General features: G+C 36.9%; 1 protein-coding gene across 1 annotated transcript; it reads left to right on the top strand.

Moving 5' to 3' along the window:
* The first annotated feature begins 13,539 nt into the window (after nucleotides 1–13,539).
* On the top strand, nucleotides 13,540–15,957 carry LOC131146280 (cytochrome P450 736A117-like). Its single transcript, XM_058095758.1, has 2 exons — nucleotides 13,540–14,639; nucleotides 15,167–15,957. Exons 1-2 carry the CDS (start codon nucleotides 13,695–13,697, stop codon nucleotides 15,779–15,781), a joined length of 1,560 nt encoding a protein of 519 aa, XP_057951741.1. The 5' UTR covers nucleotides 13,540–13,694; the 3' UTR covers nucleotides 15,782–15,957.
* The last annotated feature ends 354 nt before the right edge of the window (nucleotides 15,958–16,311 follow it).

Raw genomic sequence — 16,311 nt, forward strand, 5'->3', positions numbered from 1 at the left:
ATTGTAGGAGATCCTGTGCTAATCTTTCCTGATGTGACAAAACCGTTTGAAGTGCAAGTAGATGCCTCAGACTTTGCATTAGGGGGAGTTCTCTTGCAGGAAGGGCATCCAGTTGCTTTTGAAAGTAGAAAATTATCGGGTGCCGAACGGAACTATACAGCACAAGAAAAGGAGCTTCTTGCAGTGGTACACTGTCTTCGGGTGTGGAGGCACTATCTCTTGGGGTCCAAATTTGTGGTAAAAACCGATAATGTAGCAGTTACTCATTTTTTGTCACAACCTGGACTAACGTCAAAACAAGCCCGTTGGCAGGAGAAGTTAGCTGAATTTGATTTTGCTTTTGAATATAAAGTGGGGAAGACGAATGAAGTGGCCGACGCTTTAAGTAGAAAAACTGAATTGGCAGCATTGAAAATCATCATTCATCTATCAATTAGTAGGGTGGCGCTACCTTTGAAGAATCTTATCAAGGAACATTTAAGTACAGACCAGCAGGCGCAGTCACTAAGCAAACTAATTGACGAAGGGAAGACACGACAATTCTGGGTAGAAGATGGACTGATAATGACTAAAGGCAGGAGAGTCTATGTGCCTAAAGCTGGAAACTTGAGGAAAACCTTACTGAAAGAGTGTCATGATACGTTGTGGGCTGGTCATCCGGGATGGCGAAGAACTCATGCTTTGATTACATAGGGGTACCATTGGCCGAATATGCAAGATGATGTGATGAGTTATACTAAAACATGCGTGATCTGTCAACAAGACAAGGAAGAAAGAAAGAAGACCTCAGGTTTATTGGAGCCATTGCTAGTTCCTGCTAGGCCATGGGAGAGTGTCTCTTTGGATTTCATTTCCTCGTTGCCAAAAGTAGAGGAGTTTGACACAATTTTGGTGGTGATTGACCGGTTCTCAAAGTATGCAACTTTCGTACCGGTCTCGAAGCCGTGTTCAGCAGAGAAGACAACTCAGTTATTCTTCAAGCATGTGGTGAAGTATTGGGGTGTTCCAGAAAGCTTAATTAGTGATAGGGATGTTAGATTCACGGGGGTATTTTGGGGTGAACTCTTTCGCTTGATGGGTTCAAACCTTAATCTTTCCACGAGCTATCACCCACAGACAGATGGTCAAACTGAACGTTTTAATGGGATGCTGGAAGAATACTTGCGACATTTTGTTCACTCCAATCAGAAGAATTAGGTTACTTTACTGGACACGGCACAATTCTGTTTTAACTCTATGAAATCGTCTGCAACTAATAAAAGCCCTTTTGAGATTGTGACAGGTCAACAACCGACTCTTCCACACACTCTGGATGGTCCATACAAAGGAAATTGCCCAAAAGCCTACCAATTCACGAAAAATTTGTTGCAAAACATCGAAGTCACCCGAGTTAAGTTAGAAAAAGCATCCAAGCGCATGAAGAAATGGGCTGACAAAGGGAGACGACCACAACAATTTGAAGCTGGAGATCTGGTTCTTGTAAAAGTGCCACCGGAGACATTTCGCTTTCTTCGTGGCAAGGATAAAAGGCTGTTACGTCTTTACGAAGGTCCAATCAGAGTAATCGAAAAGGTGGGACATGCATCTTATCGGCTTGAGCAACCCAAGTGGATGAAAAGCCACAGACGTCCAGTCCATCCCGTGTTTCATGTAAGCAATTTAAAGCTATTCCACATAGATGAAGCAGATCCGCACCGACAAAAATTAAGGAGATCAACAATTTCCAGAAGGCATCCTGTCACCAAAGAAGTCCAGGAGATCATTGCAGACAGAGTTGTCAATCTAGAAGGTCATCAACAACAACAATTTCTGGTTCAGTGGTTAGGACTGGGGGAAGAAGAGAATAGTTGGGAAACAGCAGACAACCTTCAACATGCCATACAGAAGATTGAAGATTTCAGAAATTCGTAGTCAACGACATCTACATCGACATCAGAAGAGTGAGAAGACCGTCTACAACACATCGACGAGGACGTCGATAAATTGAGTGGGGGAGGATGTTAGGGTGTGACAATGTAATGGGGAAAATGGGGGAGTGAGATACTCTGCTATAATTGTATTCTTCAGGGATTTAGAATGAATATATGAATATCTGTGTTATCGCTTGTATGGTGATTCTCTTGTAGATGAATAATACAAGTAGTTCTTTTCATTGTGGTGTTCTGTTGCCTTGGATTATGATGTCTCTGGTTGTTATAGTCTTATTCGGTGTATAAGAATATATTGCTCGTGTGAAATCCTATTGTTCCTTGTTTTCCTTGAGTATTGAGACTCACCTGGTGCTCGTGCTTGCAGGCTTGAACGTGTGAGAGTTGGCTGACTTGTCGAGGGAGAGCTCTCAACGAGTGCCACATGGCCCTTACTTGAGTCCCATTTTGGGGGTCCGTGACACACAGCTTCATCGCAGTAGCTCTGCAAAGAGAACCACAGAGAGCAGCTACGGAAAATGCTTTGATACCATGTTAAATAAATAAACTGTATTATTCCGGAATTTGGTAAAAGAAGCTTAGTTTACAGTGCTATTTATACTAATATTTATATTAATATATAAAATAAAAAATATAACTGAATCAACAACTAACAAATTAACAACAAAACTGACAATTAACAAACTAACAGCTCTAATAGATGGCTTGAGTTTATGTATGGATATGTGCACCAGATGATCAAAAGCGGAGAAATGTTGTCAGCTCCTATTGTATTGTTGAAGATTTGTAAACAATTTTCAAATTTTAATTTGGACTAATGTATACTTGAGCTTGCTTTGGGTTAGACTTGTGGATCCTTCTTTTTTCTTTTTCACTCGATTGTCCACACTTCCAGACTTTCTTCATTAATTTATACCCTCAAGCTAGCTCTTCCTCATGGTTCAAGGTTCTTTGCCCGATATAACCCCTCGGCTTATCACTTTATCTTTCAATACAACATCGAAATACTCGCAATGAATGCATAAACAATTTCAGCCGGCATTGGAAAGTTGGGAGAAGCCCTGAAGTGACCTCTCTGTCGTAAGCATGCAAATATCGGAAGTGGTGTTCCTTGCAAACCCTCCAAGCAGGACTCTTTCTCTACAGCGAAATAGAAGTTAATATGCAATATCTATTCAAATTTCTATGCTAATATGATATTAGATATTAGTAATGACCTTGTAAACTCGCAGTATGTTTCATAGGTTTAATGTTGAGTGAATGCATGGCAACACCATCGAACTGAAGAAGCTTATACAATTCCAGTACATAGCCTACCACCATTATAGCGTGGAAAATTTTAAAACTCAAATCTTTGCTAAACTCCGTCACTAATGCTCAAATTCTTCCATTAATCTTCATATTTATTATTTTAGCTAAAATTATTTGACTGTTTATGAAGTTCAAAAAAAGCAAAAATTGTTTCATTTTCTTTCCTGGTTCATTGAAATATTTTGAATGAAAGATGGTTTTGTAAACAAATTTTACTGCAACGGATTGGCGGGGACGGTCATCCATGCATATATTGATTGCAAGCCCAGAATGGCCCAACATCATTTGATTACAACTTAGACATATTACTGCAAAAGCAAGTTTAGACAATGGAGTTACATTAGTTACGTAAACTTATAAAGAATTTATCTTTTTGGGCTAAGATATGTTGAGCATTAAATAAACGAGGAATCCTAATCATAGCTTGAGAAAAGAATTGAAATAAAGAGAAGAGGAAAATGTTGAACCCAAGTGCAGAGAAGGGCTACTACATTAATCTGAAGCTGCAATTTTAAAGTGTTACAAGGAATATCATTTAAAAATATAGAAATATATATACTATCCACTTGATTCCACAATTAATTTCTCTTAAACAAGATCATTTTTCATAAAAAAAGATCATCTGTTTTTGATTTTAAGTTTTTCTAAATTTAACCTTTTTTTTTTTTTTATCGTTTTCCCTTTAAAAATTTTTGTAGTAATACCAACCTCCTACTTAATTTTTTTTTTCTTGGCAAATAAAAAATAACCCCTTTACCCAAATTTTGAAAACCCAAAAGAAAGTTGCAGAGAAATGTATGATGCATTATTACAAGCTTACTTGCAATATGCAAATGGCTCCTCCCCTGATTCTCTTGTAATAAAGAAAAGAAAACAGATTTAAAAAACAGGGGAGGGGAAATTGGTGGGAACTTGAAACTACTTTCTCGGATCCCGTGTGAAACATTCCCACTGTGACATATATATATATTTATCAATTTGTTCATCAAAGCTGGAGGAGACAACAATGGAATATGAGAAGTAGGAGAAAAAGAAAAGGGAAAAGGAAATCCAATCCCCCAAACAAATCCAAGAGTATACATGGGCTGTTAATTAAATAAACTATATTATTCCGAAATTGATGAAAGAAGTTAAGTTTACAGTGCTATTTATAATAGAAAAATACAACTGAGTCAATAACTATCAAATTAACAACAAAACTAACAACTCTAATACGTCCCCTCAAGATGGAGATGGGAAACACAGATTTAACATCTCCATCTTACCGTAAAAACAAACAAACATCAAAATCTGATTGTAACGCCAAATACAACCACAAAAATTAGCAAATTTATAGGTTTTTTTTTTTTTTTTTTTTGAGATTTCACACTCTTGGGCTTCGCACTCATTGAAGAAGTTGCCTTAGCCAATGCTTTTTTTACAGCAGGCTTCGGAGCTGTAACTTTCTTTCCCTGGCGAAGTCCTGGTTGAGATTCTTAATGCTTTAACCGGTTTGTCCTTTGGCTTCGTCTTTGGCTTTGCCACAGCTTTTGGCTTTGTTGCAGGTTTTGGTTTTTAGCAGCTTTGACCTTCTTTGTTTTGGTTGGAGCCTTCGCCTTTGTCTCATTCGATGCCTTTGCAGACTTTGCTTTTGTTGCTACTGTCGACTTCTTCTTTGCTGCATCAGTAACTACTGGCTTCACCGCCGGTGACCAAGACTAGATCGGTGGTGGCTTCACTGCCATGAGCAGCTCCTTTGTGTCATTCTTTCGAACACTTGGAGCACAATCAGCCATTGCCATAGAAGCAAAATGCCATAGAAAACTCAGGTTCCATAGTGAATCACCAACTCCTTTGTCATTTTTTCAAATACTTGGAGCACACACAGGTAAATCCTTTGAAATGAAACCATACTAAACAAAATTCCCAAAATTTCATGGCAGAATATGAGAGAAAGAAAAGAAAAAAAATATGTGGAAGCAAGAATCAGAAAAAAAAAAAAAAAAAACAGAAAATCCGAGGATATCCTGATCATGAACGAACCCATCAATCTTGATTGCAAGAAATTTTTTTTTTTTTAAACAATTTGTTGTTTTGGGACTCTTCTCGGATGATTTCAGGGTTTGAAGATAACTAACCACTAATTTAGGTTTAGGAGATGTGCCAGCAGGCATGAAGGACTCATTCTGAAATGAAGAATGCCACTTCTGAATCTCAGATTTTGCAGACTCAATTTTTGTTTGGCATGCTACAAGTGTATCCTTACAGTTTTGACGATTTTCTCAAAGAGACAAAATCATTCCTGTTGCCACACAAGGGGCAGTTTCTTTCAGTTTTGAGTTACCCTTATTGGAGCTAAAGAAATCGTCTTCGTCATCTTCAAGATCCTCAAAACTTCTCTTATTGCATGCACATCTGCCACAATGACTCCCTGGAAAACTATAGCGATCCAGCGATGGCGACAATCGCCATTCGCAAGTGAAGAGAGAGAGCTATAGAGAGTAGCAAAAAATGTCTCTGATACCATGTTAAATAAATAAACTATATTATTCCGGAATTGATGAAAGAAGTTAAGTTTGCAGTGCTATTTATACTAGTATATAAAATGAAAAATACAACTGAATCAACAACTAACAAATTAACAACAAAAATAACAATTAACAAACTAACAACTCTAATATGGGTTGCAGACAAAGCTACACCTACACTCATACTGTGAGGAGAGAGAAAGAAAGAACACCAAGAGGAGAGAGAAAGGGAAGACCCATTTCCAAATACTCATAGTGCTTACCATTACCCATGTGGATGAAAATGAAGAAAAAGAAATTGAAGATACCTAATATATCCCAAACGTATCACCAATAAGAAAATTGACGGTCAAATCAACACCTATCATAAATCAAGAGAAAACTAAAGCACTACATTGATGAGAGTAGTTATGAATACCAACAATCACTAGTACAATCACTTGATGATGAAATATACTCAAAAAGCAATCAAACAATAATAAGAAGTATAAAAAACACGATTTCTGTTTGGTTGGTTTAGATATTTTGATTGTAGTTTATTTTATTATTTTTGTTTTTGATAGACCTACTTAGATTTGTTTCTTATTTAGCTTCGTTTGAATTTGTAGTCATGTTTTGGTTGGTTGTTGGTGTTATTTTTGGGAGGCTCTTAATGTTTTTTTTATCTGTAAACTCCTTATGCTTGTCTTGTAATCACGGTATTCCTTCGTCAAAAGTGAAGGTATATCAATAAATAATTGGAGGTGTCACCCTCCTTTTAAAAAAAAAAAAACACACTCACACACACACACAATTAGAATGAACAAGATTTACGTGGCTCGGCAATAGCTTACATCCATGGGAACAACAACCTCGGTTTCACTATGATCAATGTCAAAGCTCACAACTTTGAAGCTAATCCCATCTATAGCTACATAATGATGTTTATATAATCATCTAATGCCTATAGAAGAGTTTTAGTAAACCTAAACTACATCTATAGTTATCCCCTCATGAAAAATCCTCTTGATAAGCCCAATCTACAAGCCCTCAAATTTAGAATACATGATCTACGCCGACAGAAATTGTTAACGGTTTGACCAAACCATCGACGGTTTGGCGTAGAAGAAAATACCTTACTTCTCTCCCTTTGTCCCTCACATCACGTAACTTTCTCTAGCACATGTGATCCGCTCTGAATATGAGTCACATCGCCAACATGATTACTTTTAATATGTACTTCTTGAGGTATGTACTATAAAATGACATGAAAAATTTATGATGATAACCTCACCATTGTTGAATGTTAGACAAGGCCCAAACAGTGGTAAGTTTATATTAAAAAAGCTTTTATGATTAAGTATATGCTTTTGTGCCACTAGATTCAAGAACTTTCTTAGGACCAAATGAGCAATCATCCTTATGTATATATTTGTGGGTTAAACTCCAGGTAGGGTGGATAAAACTTAATTATGATGGGAGCTATAGGGGCAACCCGAGTACTTCAGAAGGTGGAGGAATTATTCGGGAATGCCATGACATAGTGAAAGCGGCTTTTTAAAACTATTTTGGCAATGGTACGAACAATAGTGCGAAATTAAAAGTAATTTTAGAAGGAATTCGTTTATGCAAACGACTTCATTATTTTAATATAATTATTGAAAGTGACTCACGAATTGTTGTTAATTGGCTTCAAAAAGGTAGATGTACTTTGTGGCATCTTTGAGATTTTTGGGAGGACCTCGTGGCGAAGTTAGAATGCGTGAACTTCATGGTGATCCATCAATATAGGGAAGCCAATAGTGCAACTGATTTTCTCACTAGAGAAGGAGAAATGAGAAATAATGTCATCTAGGAAAACCAACATCTTTTAACACATTCTTTGAAAGGTATCCTTTGAATAGATAGGTTGAGTTTCACTTTCTTTCGTCATTAGTTCAATCTCTCGATTTTTGTTTGGTAGACTTAGATTTTTAATTTTTTTTATTTAATTTAATTTTATTATTTTTGTATTTGATAGGTTTGTTTAGATTTGTTTCTTATTTAGATTTGTTTGGATTTGTAGTCCTATTTTGGTTGGTTGTTGATAATTTTTTTGGGAGTCCTTTAATTTTTTTATTAGTAATCTGTCAATGCTTGTCTTGTAACCACAATATTCCTCCGCCAAAAATGAGAGCATATCAATAAATAAATAGAGGTATCGTCCTCCTTATTTTAAAAAACAAAAAAAATTCTTTGACTGGATGACTGGACTATTGGAACAATTAATACTTGGTTTGTTCTTTGTCTTGCTAGTCATGTGTAAGAGATATAGGCTGCTTATTCATTAACCCTTGGAACATCCCAATGGCTTGGGACATCCATGTTGGAAGTCTCGCTTTAGAATCTTGGAGGATGGGAAGGGGTATGGCCTAATGGGATGGAGAGGACTGCCTTCCATTGTGTAGCCTAGGCCCAATGGGCCTCCAATAGACCCATAAAAAAGAAAGGAGAAGAAAACTGAGCTACTTGTTTGTTACCCATTATTTTGTGTTTGAACTTGGCAGTGCATTGTCTTTTTAGAAATTTCTTTACACTTTTTATTCCATGATTGATCTACAGGCACCTTACTCAACTTGCAAGGAAGGGCGAAAATCCTTTGAATTTTGAGTTTGTAGAACACCATAAAGTATGCCTTGCCTGCGTTTTAAAGCCCTTTTATTGCATGATTACTTTGCTCTTTTAACCTAGTCCTGCATTATGTACAGACCCCAGCTTTCTATTGCGATTGCAGCTGGTGGAGTCGTCGGTAGCTGCACCAACTAGCTGCTTATGCTAAATTTTGAGCTGCAATAGGTGAAAACTGGCAACCACCTTAACCAACATAGCCCACCTTGGTTGACTTGCACCCCCTATCCATGGCTATAAATGAGATGTCTGTGTGTGTGCAAGATGTTGTGTGTTGAAGTTGTTTGTAGTGTGTGAGGTAGAGGGATAGTGTAGAGTCGTGTGTGCAGAGCAGAGAGTGTGATATGAGAGAGAGAGAGAGAGAGAGAGAGAGAGAGAGAGAGAGAGAGAGAGAGAGAGAGATAGAGAGAGAGAGAGAGAGAGAGAGAGAGTTGTGTTGAAGGCAGTAGCCTCCTCCTCCTTGTATTATTCTCTCGGTTATAGTTAATTGGTGTGTGCTCCATGAAAATAGGTCGATTCGCCCGAACCACGTAAATCTGGTGTTCCATTTTTGTTATTTATCTTTTACTAATGTGCAATTGTTGCTTCTAGATCCACCCACAACACTTTTACTTTCACTTTTTTTGGCCTCGAGAGTGCCTGGAACTTGGATGGTGAGGTCTTTCAAGCTCACAAACTCTCAGCACAAGTATTTCGAGGCCTTGTTAGCTTATTTGCGTCGGGTCCTTGAAGTCTTTATCCTCTTAAAATGTTCATTGAATCACATCTTTTCTTTGGTTTACCCTCACCCCACCACCCCCCCCCCCCCCCCCCACCTTTTTTCCCCATTTTGTTATTCTTTTCATTTGTTGTGATTTGGGTAAAGTTGGTCATAATACTGCTCTAGAAGAAATCTTGCATTCATTTTAACTCTCTGTTTTTTTTTTAAACTAAACAAATATCTGAGGAATATCCCGAGATATAACATTTGTACATTGATAAGGTATGTTATAATGGAATGAATTAGTACATATATGGATTAAGAAACTATTTTGAGGTACATGTGGATATAAAATGGAGTAACAAATTGCTTTAGGTGCCCATAAAGCCAAAAAAAGAAAAAAGAACCAATTTGTTTTTGGTAGTTGATTCCTTTTGCATGGAGCCAAATCGTTGGTCTAATGAAAAATATCTTGAGAGCTGACAATAAGAAATTGTGTAAGGTTCAAAATTATTAAAGCTTGGCTTTACATCTTTGTTTTGTCAAGGACAATCATGCAAGGTTTTTTTGTTGAGTTGCAGGGATGGCACCAACCATTGCTCGCCATCCAAATTCTGCTGTCCACACGCAAACAATGCCAAAAGAAGAAGGCCTAAATCTGGGAAATTGGCTCCTTCTGCTTGCAGCCAAATCTTAATGAAAGAGATGTTCAGACTTTAGAGAACTGACAATAAGGAACTATGCAAGATATTTTTGGGTTTGCCTTATTGAAGCTTGGCTGTCCATTTTTGCTTTGTCTGCCAAGAGCCATAATCACTCATTGGTTTGAATATGTCAAGTCAAAACAAAACTTTGACTAGTGCGCTGCGAGGATGGCACGGAACGTAACCACAGAGTTTTTTTTTCGATTTATTTTTATTTTAAAATAATATCTTATTCGAAAAAATATTTTTTAAAATAATTTTAACGTAATCTCGCTTTTTCATCCCGCGAGATTTACCATGTGTGACTCAATCGTATGGATGTCATTTAAAATCGCCATTTAGGATGCTCCTGATGCGTGACAAATCTCGCTGGATCAAGTAGCGAAATTTGCCATGCATTCAAATTTATTTTATTTTTTTTGTAATTAAGAGAGATTTCGAAATTTTTGGTAATTATGTTTGCTGCAAAATTGCAAGTTTTGGATGCTATATTTGCTATGCTACTTAGATTATTTATTGTATTAATTTGTTATTCATTGGTCAATTTTTTCAAAATTACATGCTTTTATATACTCTAAAAAAATATCTATATATATATATATATATATCTATCCAAAGATCATATCTATCCATATACAATTTTATTTTAAAATATTTGTTTCTATGACATTATTAATGTTTTTTATGTAGACATAAATGGTAAAATTAAATATTTCCAAAATAATAAAAAATCTGTTATGAATCTATTTATTTCTCTGCTTGCATTATGTTTATTGACTAAATTGATCTCAAAGAGATTTTCCGAATACATCAAAATTAATATGATTTTCACAAAAACAAAATGTAATTATTATAATTGTTTTTTTTAGAACTCATATTGATTATTAGAATTTTTAATTTTTAAAATTTAATATTTTCTTAAATCAATAAAAAAAATTTAAAAGTAAAAATAAAAAACTATTGATCACTTTTTTGACAATTAAAAATTTACTTTAAATATTCAAATGAGTGTTTTAAATATATTTTATTATTTAATTAAATTCATAATAAATAAGAATCTTATTGTATGTAATTCAACCTAATCAAGAAGTAAGACTATTTTTTTAATAACCCCCAGGGTGTGGTTCAGGTGGTAGTGCGGGCTGCGGGAATACTTCTCACGAGGTCAGGTGTTCAAACCCTTTCGGACTCATTTCCACCCCTGGACTCCTGAATTTACCCTCCCTTTGGAGTTGTGGGGTCAACTTCAAGGGGCGCAGGATTAGTCACGTAGACCGTAAAACGGACAAGTGGATACTCGGTGCGTGATCCAAAAAAAAATACTATTTTTTAAATAATCAAGTGATTGATTTAAATGGGTACCATTCTCATATCAATTATAAATTTAATCTATAGTAAATAACGTAGATAATCATTTGCTGTAAATAATTTAATCAATTGACTTAAATTATTTTGAATAATAATAATATTTTACTAAAAATAAGTTAAAAGTTGAGAGTTGAACTATTGCTTATGGTATGAAATTTGGGTTCACAAAAAAAAAATCTTTTTAAAAAATAGAAGTATATTTAACATTAACTCTTTGACGCTCAAGAAGGAAAGCAAAATTTATATTTGTTGTTAGCTTTACAAATTTCTTTAGAGTAGGTTAATTAAATTTTGATAAAAAATTTTAAGGTCAAACAATTTAGTTTAATTCAAACTGTTTAATAAAATTATTATTAATTCAAAAGATAAAAATAAAAATTAATCAAATCACTAACATGCTCGTCTTTTTAGCGTCAGGAGTGCTCATATTCTACTCTATCGTCAAAATTTTAAAACTTTAAATATTAATTAATTTGAATTTAAGTAAGTATAGTAATTACATATTTTTCGTACATAATTATTTTAAATTTAACAATCTTGTCAGAAATCTTGCTTGCCCACAAATCTCTCTTAATTACCAAAAAAAATTGAATGTGTGGCAAATCTCGCTGCTTGGTCTAACGAGATTTGTCACGTGTCAGGAGCAGCTCAAATGACGATTTTAAATGACATTCATTCGATTGAGTGACACATGGCAAATCTCGCTACTTGATATAGCGAGATTTTCTTAAATCTCGTTGGACAAAGTAGCGAGATTATGTTAGAATCATTTCGGAAAATATTTTCCCGAATAGGGTATTATTTAATATATTATTTTAAAATAAAGACAAATCAGAAAAAAACTCACCATTGCTTGCCATCAAATTCTTCTCTGTCCATATGCTGTGTGTCAAAAGAAGATGGCTTAAAAAAGGAAATCAGAAAATGCAAGCCGATCCTCACACGCCTATATAATCAACTAAATATAGACACACTAATAGTGAAAAAGAATGACAACCTTTCTGCAGTTCTTAGATCAACATGGTGTCAAGCTTTTTTCCCATTTTATTATTATTTTAAAATTATATATTAAATAATACCCTATTCAAAAAAATTATTTCTAAAATGACGCTGACATAATCTTGCTTCTTAGTCCAGCGAGATTTATTTGGGAAACTGGTCTAGCGTTGGACACGTGGCAAAAATTTGAGGCTGTCAAGTTTTTAAAAAATAAAAAATAAAAAATGTCAGCAATGTCAGCCAGTTGCATTTAAAAGAAAAAAAAATAAAAATGAGGGGGCTATCAGGTAGCGCTGACGCGCGTCAGCACTCAAGAACCGGGGAGAGACGGGAGAGAGAGGGGGAAGGGCATTAATATTGATGTCAAAGGGAATTAAAAGGGGAAAAAAAAAAGAGGGGAGGGGGGGGGGTTATGGAATCTAATTAACCAAGAGAGGTGAGAGGTAGAGCAGTGCTTTTCCCTCATTCACAATTTTTTGAAAAAATAAATTTATTTTTTACATTTTTTTATATTAAATATTATTTAAAATAAATAATTATTCTTAAATGATTAAAAATTTTAAAAAATCAAATATTAAGGATATGTAAAATTAAAATTTTTATTTATTTACTTAATATATTTTTAATATTTTTTTATTTTACTCGATCACTAAATTTTAAAAAGTAAAAACTAAGGTGCATGTTTTCCGATATCGGGTATGGTTCGATGTGCGGTTCATGCTTCCCAATGTCGGGTACAGTTCGATTTACGGTTCACATTTCCCGATGTCAGCGTACAATTCGATGCACGGTTCACTTTTCTCGATGTCGGCTATCGTACATTCAGGAATCAGGACCTCCATCCATCTACTAGCAACAAAGAAAACTGAATCAAAATTATCAGAGAGAGAGAGAGGGCAGGTGTGATTGAGTTATTGCGCCAAAATCCGAATCATATCTGCCTATGACACATGTGTGGAGAGAGTTTAATACGCACCCACCCATGATCCAATTTCAAAAGGTTTTTCTTCAAGCCGGATTGAAAGAGAGAATCAAAGTGACAAGAGACCAAGCGTTGGGTTCAAAGTTCAAAACAGAGCATTATTACTAGTTTCAGAGACAGAGTTGCATTGTTTGAAACAGAGAATCAATCTGACATTTTGATTTTGAAATTGGATCACGGGTGGGTGCATATTAAACTTTCTCCCACATTCCGAGCTTTTATAGAGACCGATCGGATGACATGCGACAAATCTCGTTACTTTGTGAGATTACGTTAGACGTTAGAGTCATTCTGAGAATTATTTTTTCAAAAAAGTATTATTTAATATATTTTTTAAAAAAAAGAGATAAATGGGAAACAACTCATATAGGGAGAGGGATAAAGAGACGAGCAAGGATGGCACGGAACCATTGCTTGCCATCCAAATTCTGCTCTATCCATATGCAGAGTTTCAGAAGAAGATGGCCTCAGAAAGGAAATGAGAAAATGATGGCAGATCCTCCGACGCCTATATAATTAATTAAATATAGACACAAGTTGTGAAAAAGAATGGCAAGCTTTCTGCAGTTCTTAAGTCAACAAGGTGTTTACTTTGTTTGGAATCCCATTTTCTTATCTCTTCCTCCCTTGTTCTTGGCACTCTTCCTGCTCAAATGTTTCTCCACTCCATCAACCACCCCACGCAAAAAACTTCCCCCTTCACCTCCAAAGCTCCCAGTCTTCGGAAACCTCCACCAATTGGGCTTGCAGCCCCACCGCTCGCTCCGGTCCTTAGCCCAACGACATGGCCCGTTCATGCTGCTCCACTTTGGCTGTGTCCCCGTGCTTGTCGCCTCGTCTGCTGACGCTGCCCGTGCAATCATGAAGACCCATGACCTCATCTTCTCAAACAGACCCAAACTAAGCATCAACGGGAAACTGCTCTACAACTTCAGGGACATAGCCGCTGCTCCTTACGGCGAATACTGGAGGCAGATGAGAAGCATTTGCGTTCTCCAGCTGCTCAGCAACAGAAGGGTTGAGTCCTTAGGCACTGTGAGGCATGACGAAATGGTTCTTCTTGTCGAGAAGATTGAACTGGCGACGGAGTCTTGCGGGTGGGTAAATTTGAGCCAATTGCTAGTGGGGATGACAAATGATGTCGTGTGCAGGGTGGCACTGGGGAGAAAATATGGTGTAGGGGACGGTAGTATGAGGTTTAAGGAGACGTTGGATCAGTTTGAGGAGCTGTTGGGGGTTTTTTACATAGGGGATTTTATACCTTGGCTTGGTTGGGTGAATAGAGTGAATGGAGTGGATGGGAAAGCAGAGAGGGTTTTTAGGGAGTTGGACAGTTTCCTAGATGAAGTAGTTGAAGAGCACAGCAGAAAAAGAGAGGGTGGTAAGGTCGAGGGTGATGAAGAAAAGGACTTTGTAGACGTTTTGCTTGAGATCCAAAAGGACAATCCGGCTGGTTTTTCCATGGATAGAGAGTGCATCAAAGCGCTTATCTTGGTAAGAATCTCTCTCTCTCCCTCTCCCTCTCCCTCTCCCTCTCTCCATCCTTGATTAGGGTTTTGAATATATTTGGATGTGTGGGTGTGTATAAGTTTCATAAAAACAGGAACAGCTCTTCACAATATGGGGCTTAGGCGAATGAAAAAAAATTTAGGGGCCCCAAAATTTTTGAGGCTCTAGGCAAGCACCTCAGTGGCCTTAATGAAGAGCCGGACCTGCATAAAAATTAACACTAATGTATCATTTAAATTGCATCTGTAGTTTGATCAAATCAAAGTCCTGTTTGAAATTTTTTGGCATAAACAATAACTGCGGAAGAAGGATTTGCATGGCTAACCCTATACAGTGGGACTTAATGCTTGTTCTTATTGTTGTGTTGTAATCACATCAAAGTATAACTTATCACATCAAAGGATTTGCATGTGTACATTTAGCTGCGCACAACTTCGGATTTTTTTTATAGCGAACTCATGGCTGCTGCAGCTGTTGGGACTAATTTATTTTCCATCCTCTGCTTCTCGCAGGATATGTTTGCTGCAGGGACTGAGACCACTTACACGGTGCTAGAATGGGCCATAACGGAGCTCCTGAGGCACCCTGCAGCCATGAAGGAACTGCAGAATGAGGTAAGAGGAATCAGCTCCAGTACTAAACCACACATAGCAGAAAAAGATCTGGGGAAAATGCATTACTTAAAAGCAGTGATCAAAGAGACACTCCGTTTACATCCTCCTATTCCATTACTGGTTCCACGAGAATCTACCCAAGATGTTCGAATCAATGGCTACGACATTGCAGCTGGGACCATGACCATTATCAATGCCTGGGCAATTGGAAGAGACCCCGCCTTTTGGGACGAGCCCGAGGAGTTCCGGCCGGAGAGGTTCTTGAACAGTTCAATGGATTTTAGAGGACAAGACTTCCAACTGATTCCATTCGGAGCAGGGAGGAGGGGTTGTCCGGGGACTTCCTTTGCCATGGCCACCAATGAGATTGTGTTGGCAAATATTGTCTGCCTGTTTGATTGGGCATTGCCTGGTGGAGCAAGAGGGGAGGATTTGGACATGACCGAGAGTTCTGGTCTTACTGTCCGTAGAAAGGTTCCTCTTCTTGCTGTTGCCACTCCTCATTCCCGCTAGTGCGAGATCTCAGGAAGCCTTTTGATTGATGTCTTGAGTTTATGTATGGGTATGTGCACCAGATGATCAAAAGCTGAGAAATGTTGTCATCTCCTGTTGTATTGTTGAAGATTTGTAAACAATTTTAAAATTTTAATTTGGACTACAATGCACTAGAACGCCCTTGTTGACGATTATACTTGAGCTTGCTTTGGGTTAGACTTGTGGATCATTCTTTTTTCTTTTTAACTCAGATTGTCCACACTTCCAGACTTTCTTCATTAATTTAAACCCTCAAGCTAGCTCTTCCTTATGGTTCAAGGTTCTTTGTCAGATATAACCCCTGGGCTTATCACTTTATATTAGTCATATATACACTTTCCATTTAGCACAATATATACTTTCCATTTTTTCCAATTTTTTCCAACTCTCTCATGACTATAAATGAGATGTCTGTGTGTGTGCAAGATATTGTGTGTTGAAGTTGTTTGTCGTGTGTGAGGTAGAGGGAGAGTGTAGAGTTGTGTGTGCAGAGTAGAGAGTGTGATGTG

This window comes from Malania oleifera, chromosome 13, assembly GCF_029873635.1.
Source record: "Malania oleifera isolate guangnan ecotype guangnan chromosome 13, ASM2987363v1, whole genome shotgun sequence".
Classification (NCBI taxonomy): Eukaryota; Viridiplantae; Streptophyta; class Magnoliopsida; order Santalales; family Ximeniaceae; genus Malania; species Malania oleifera.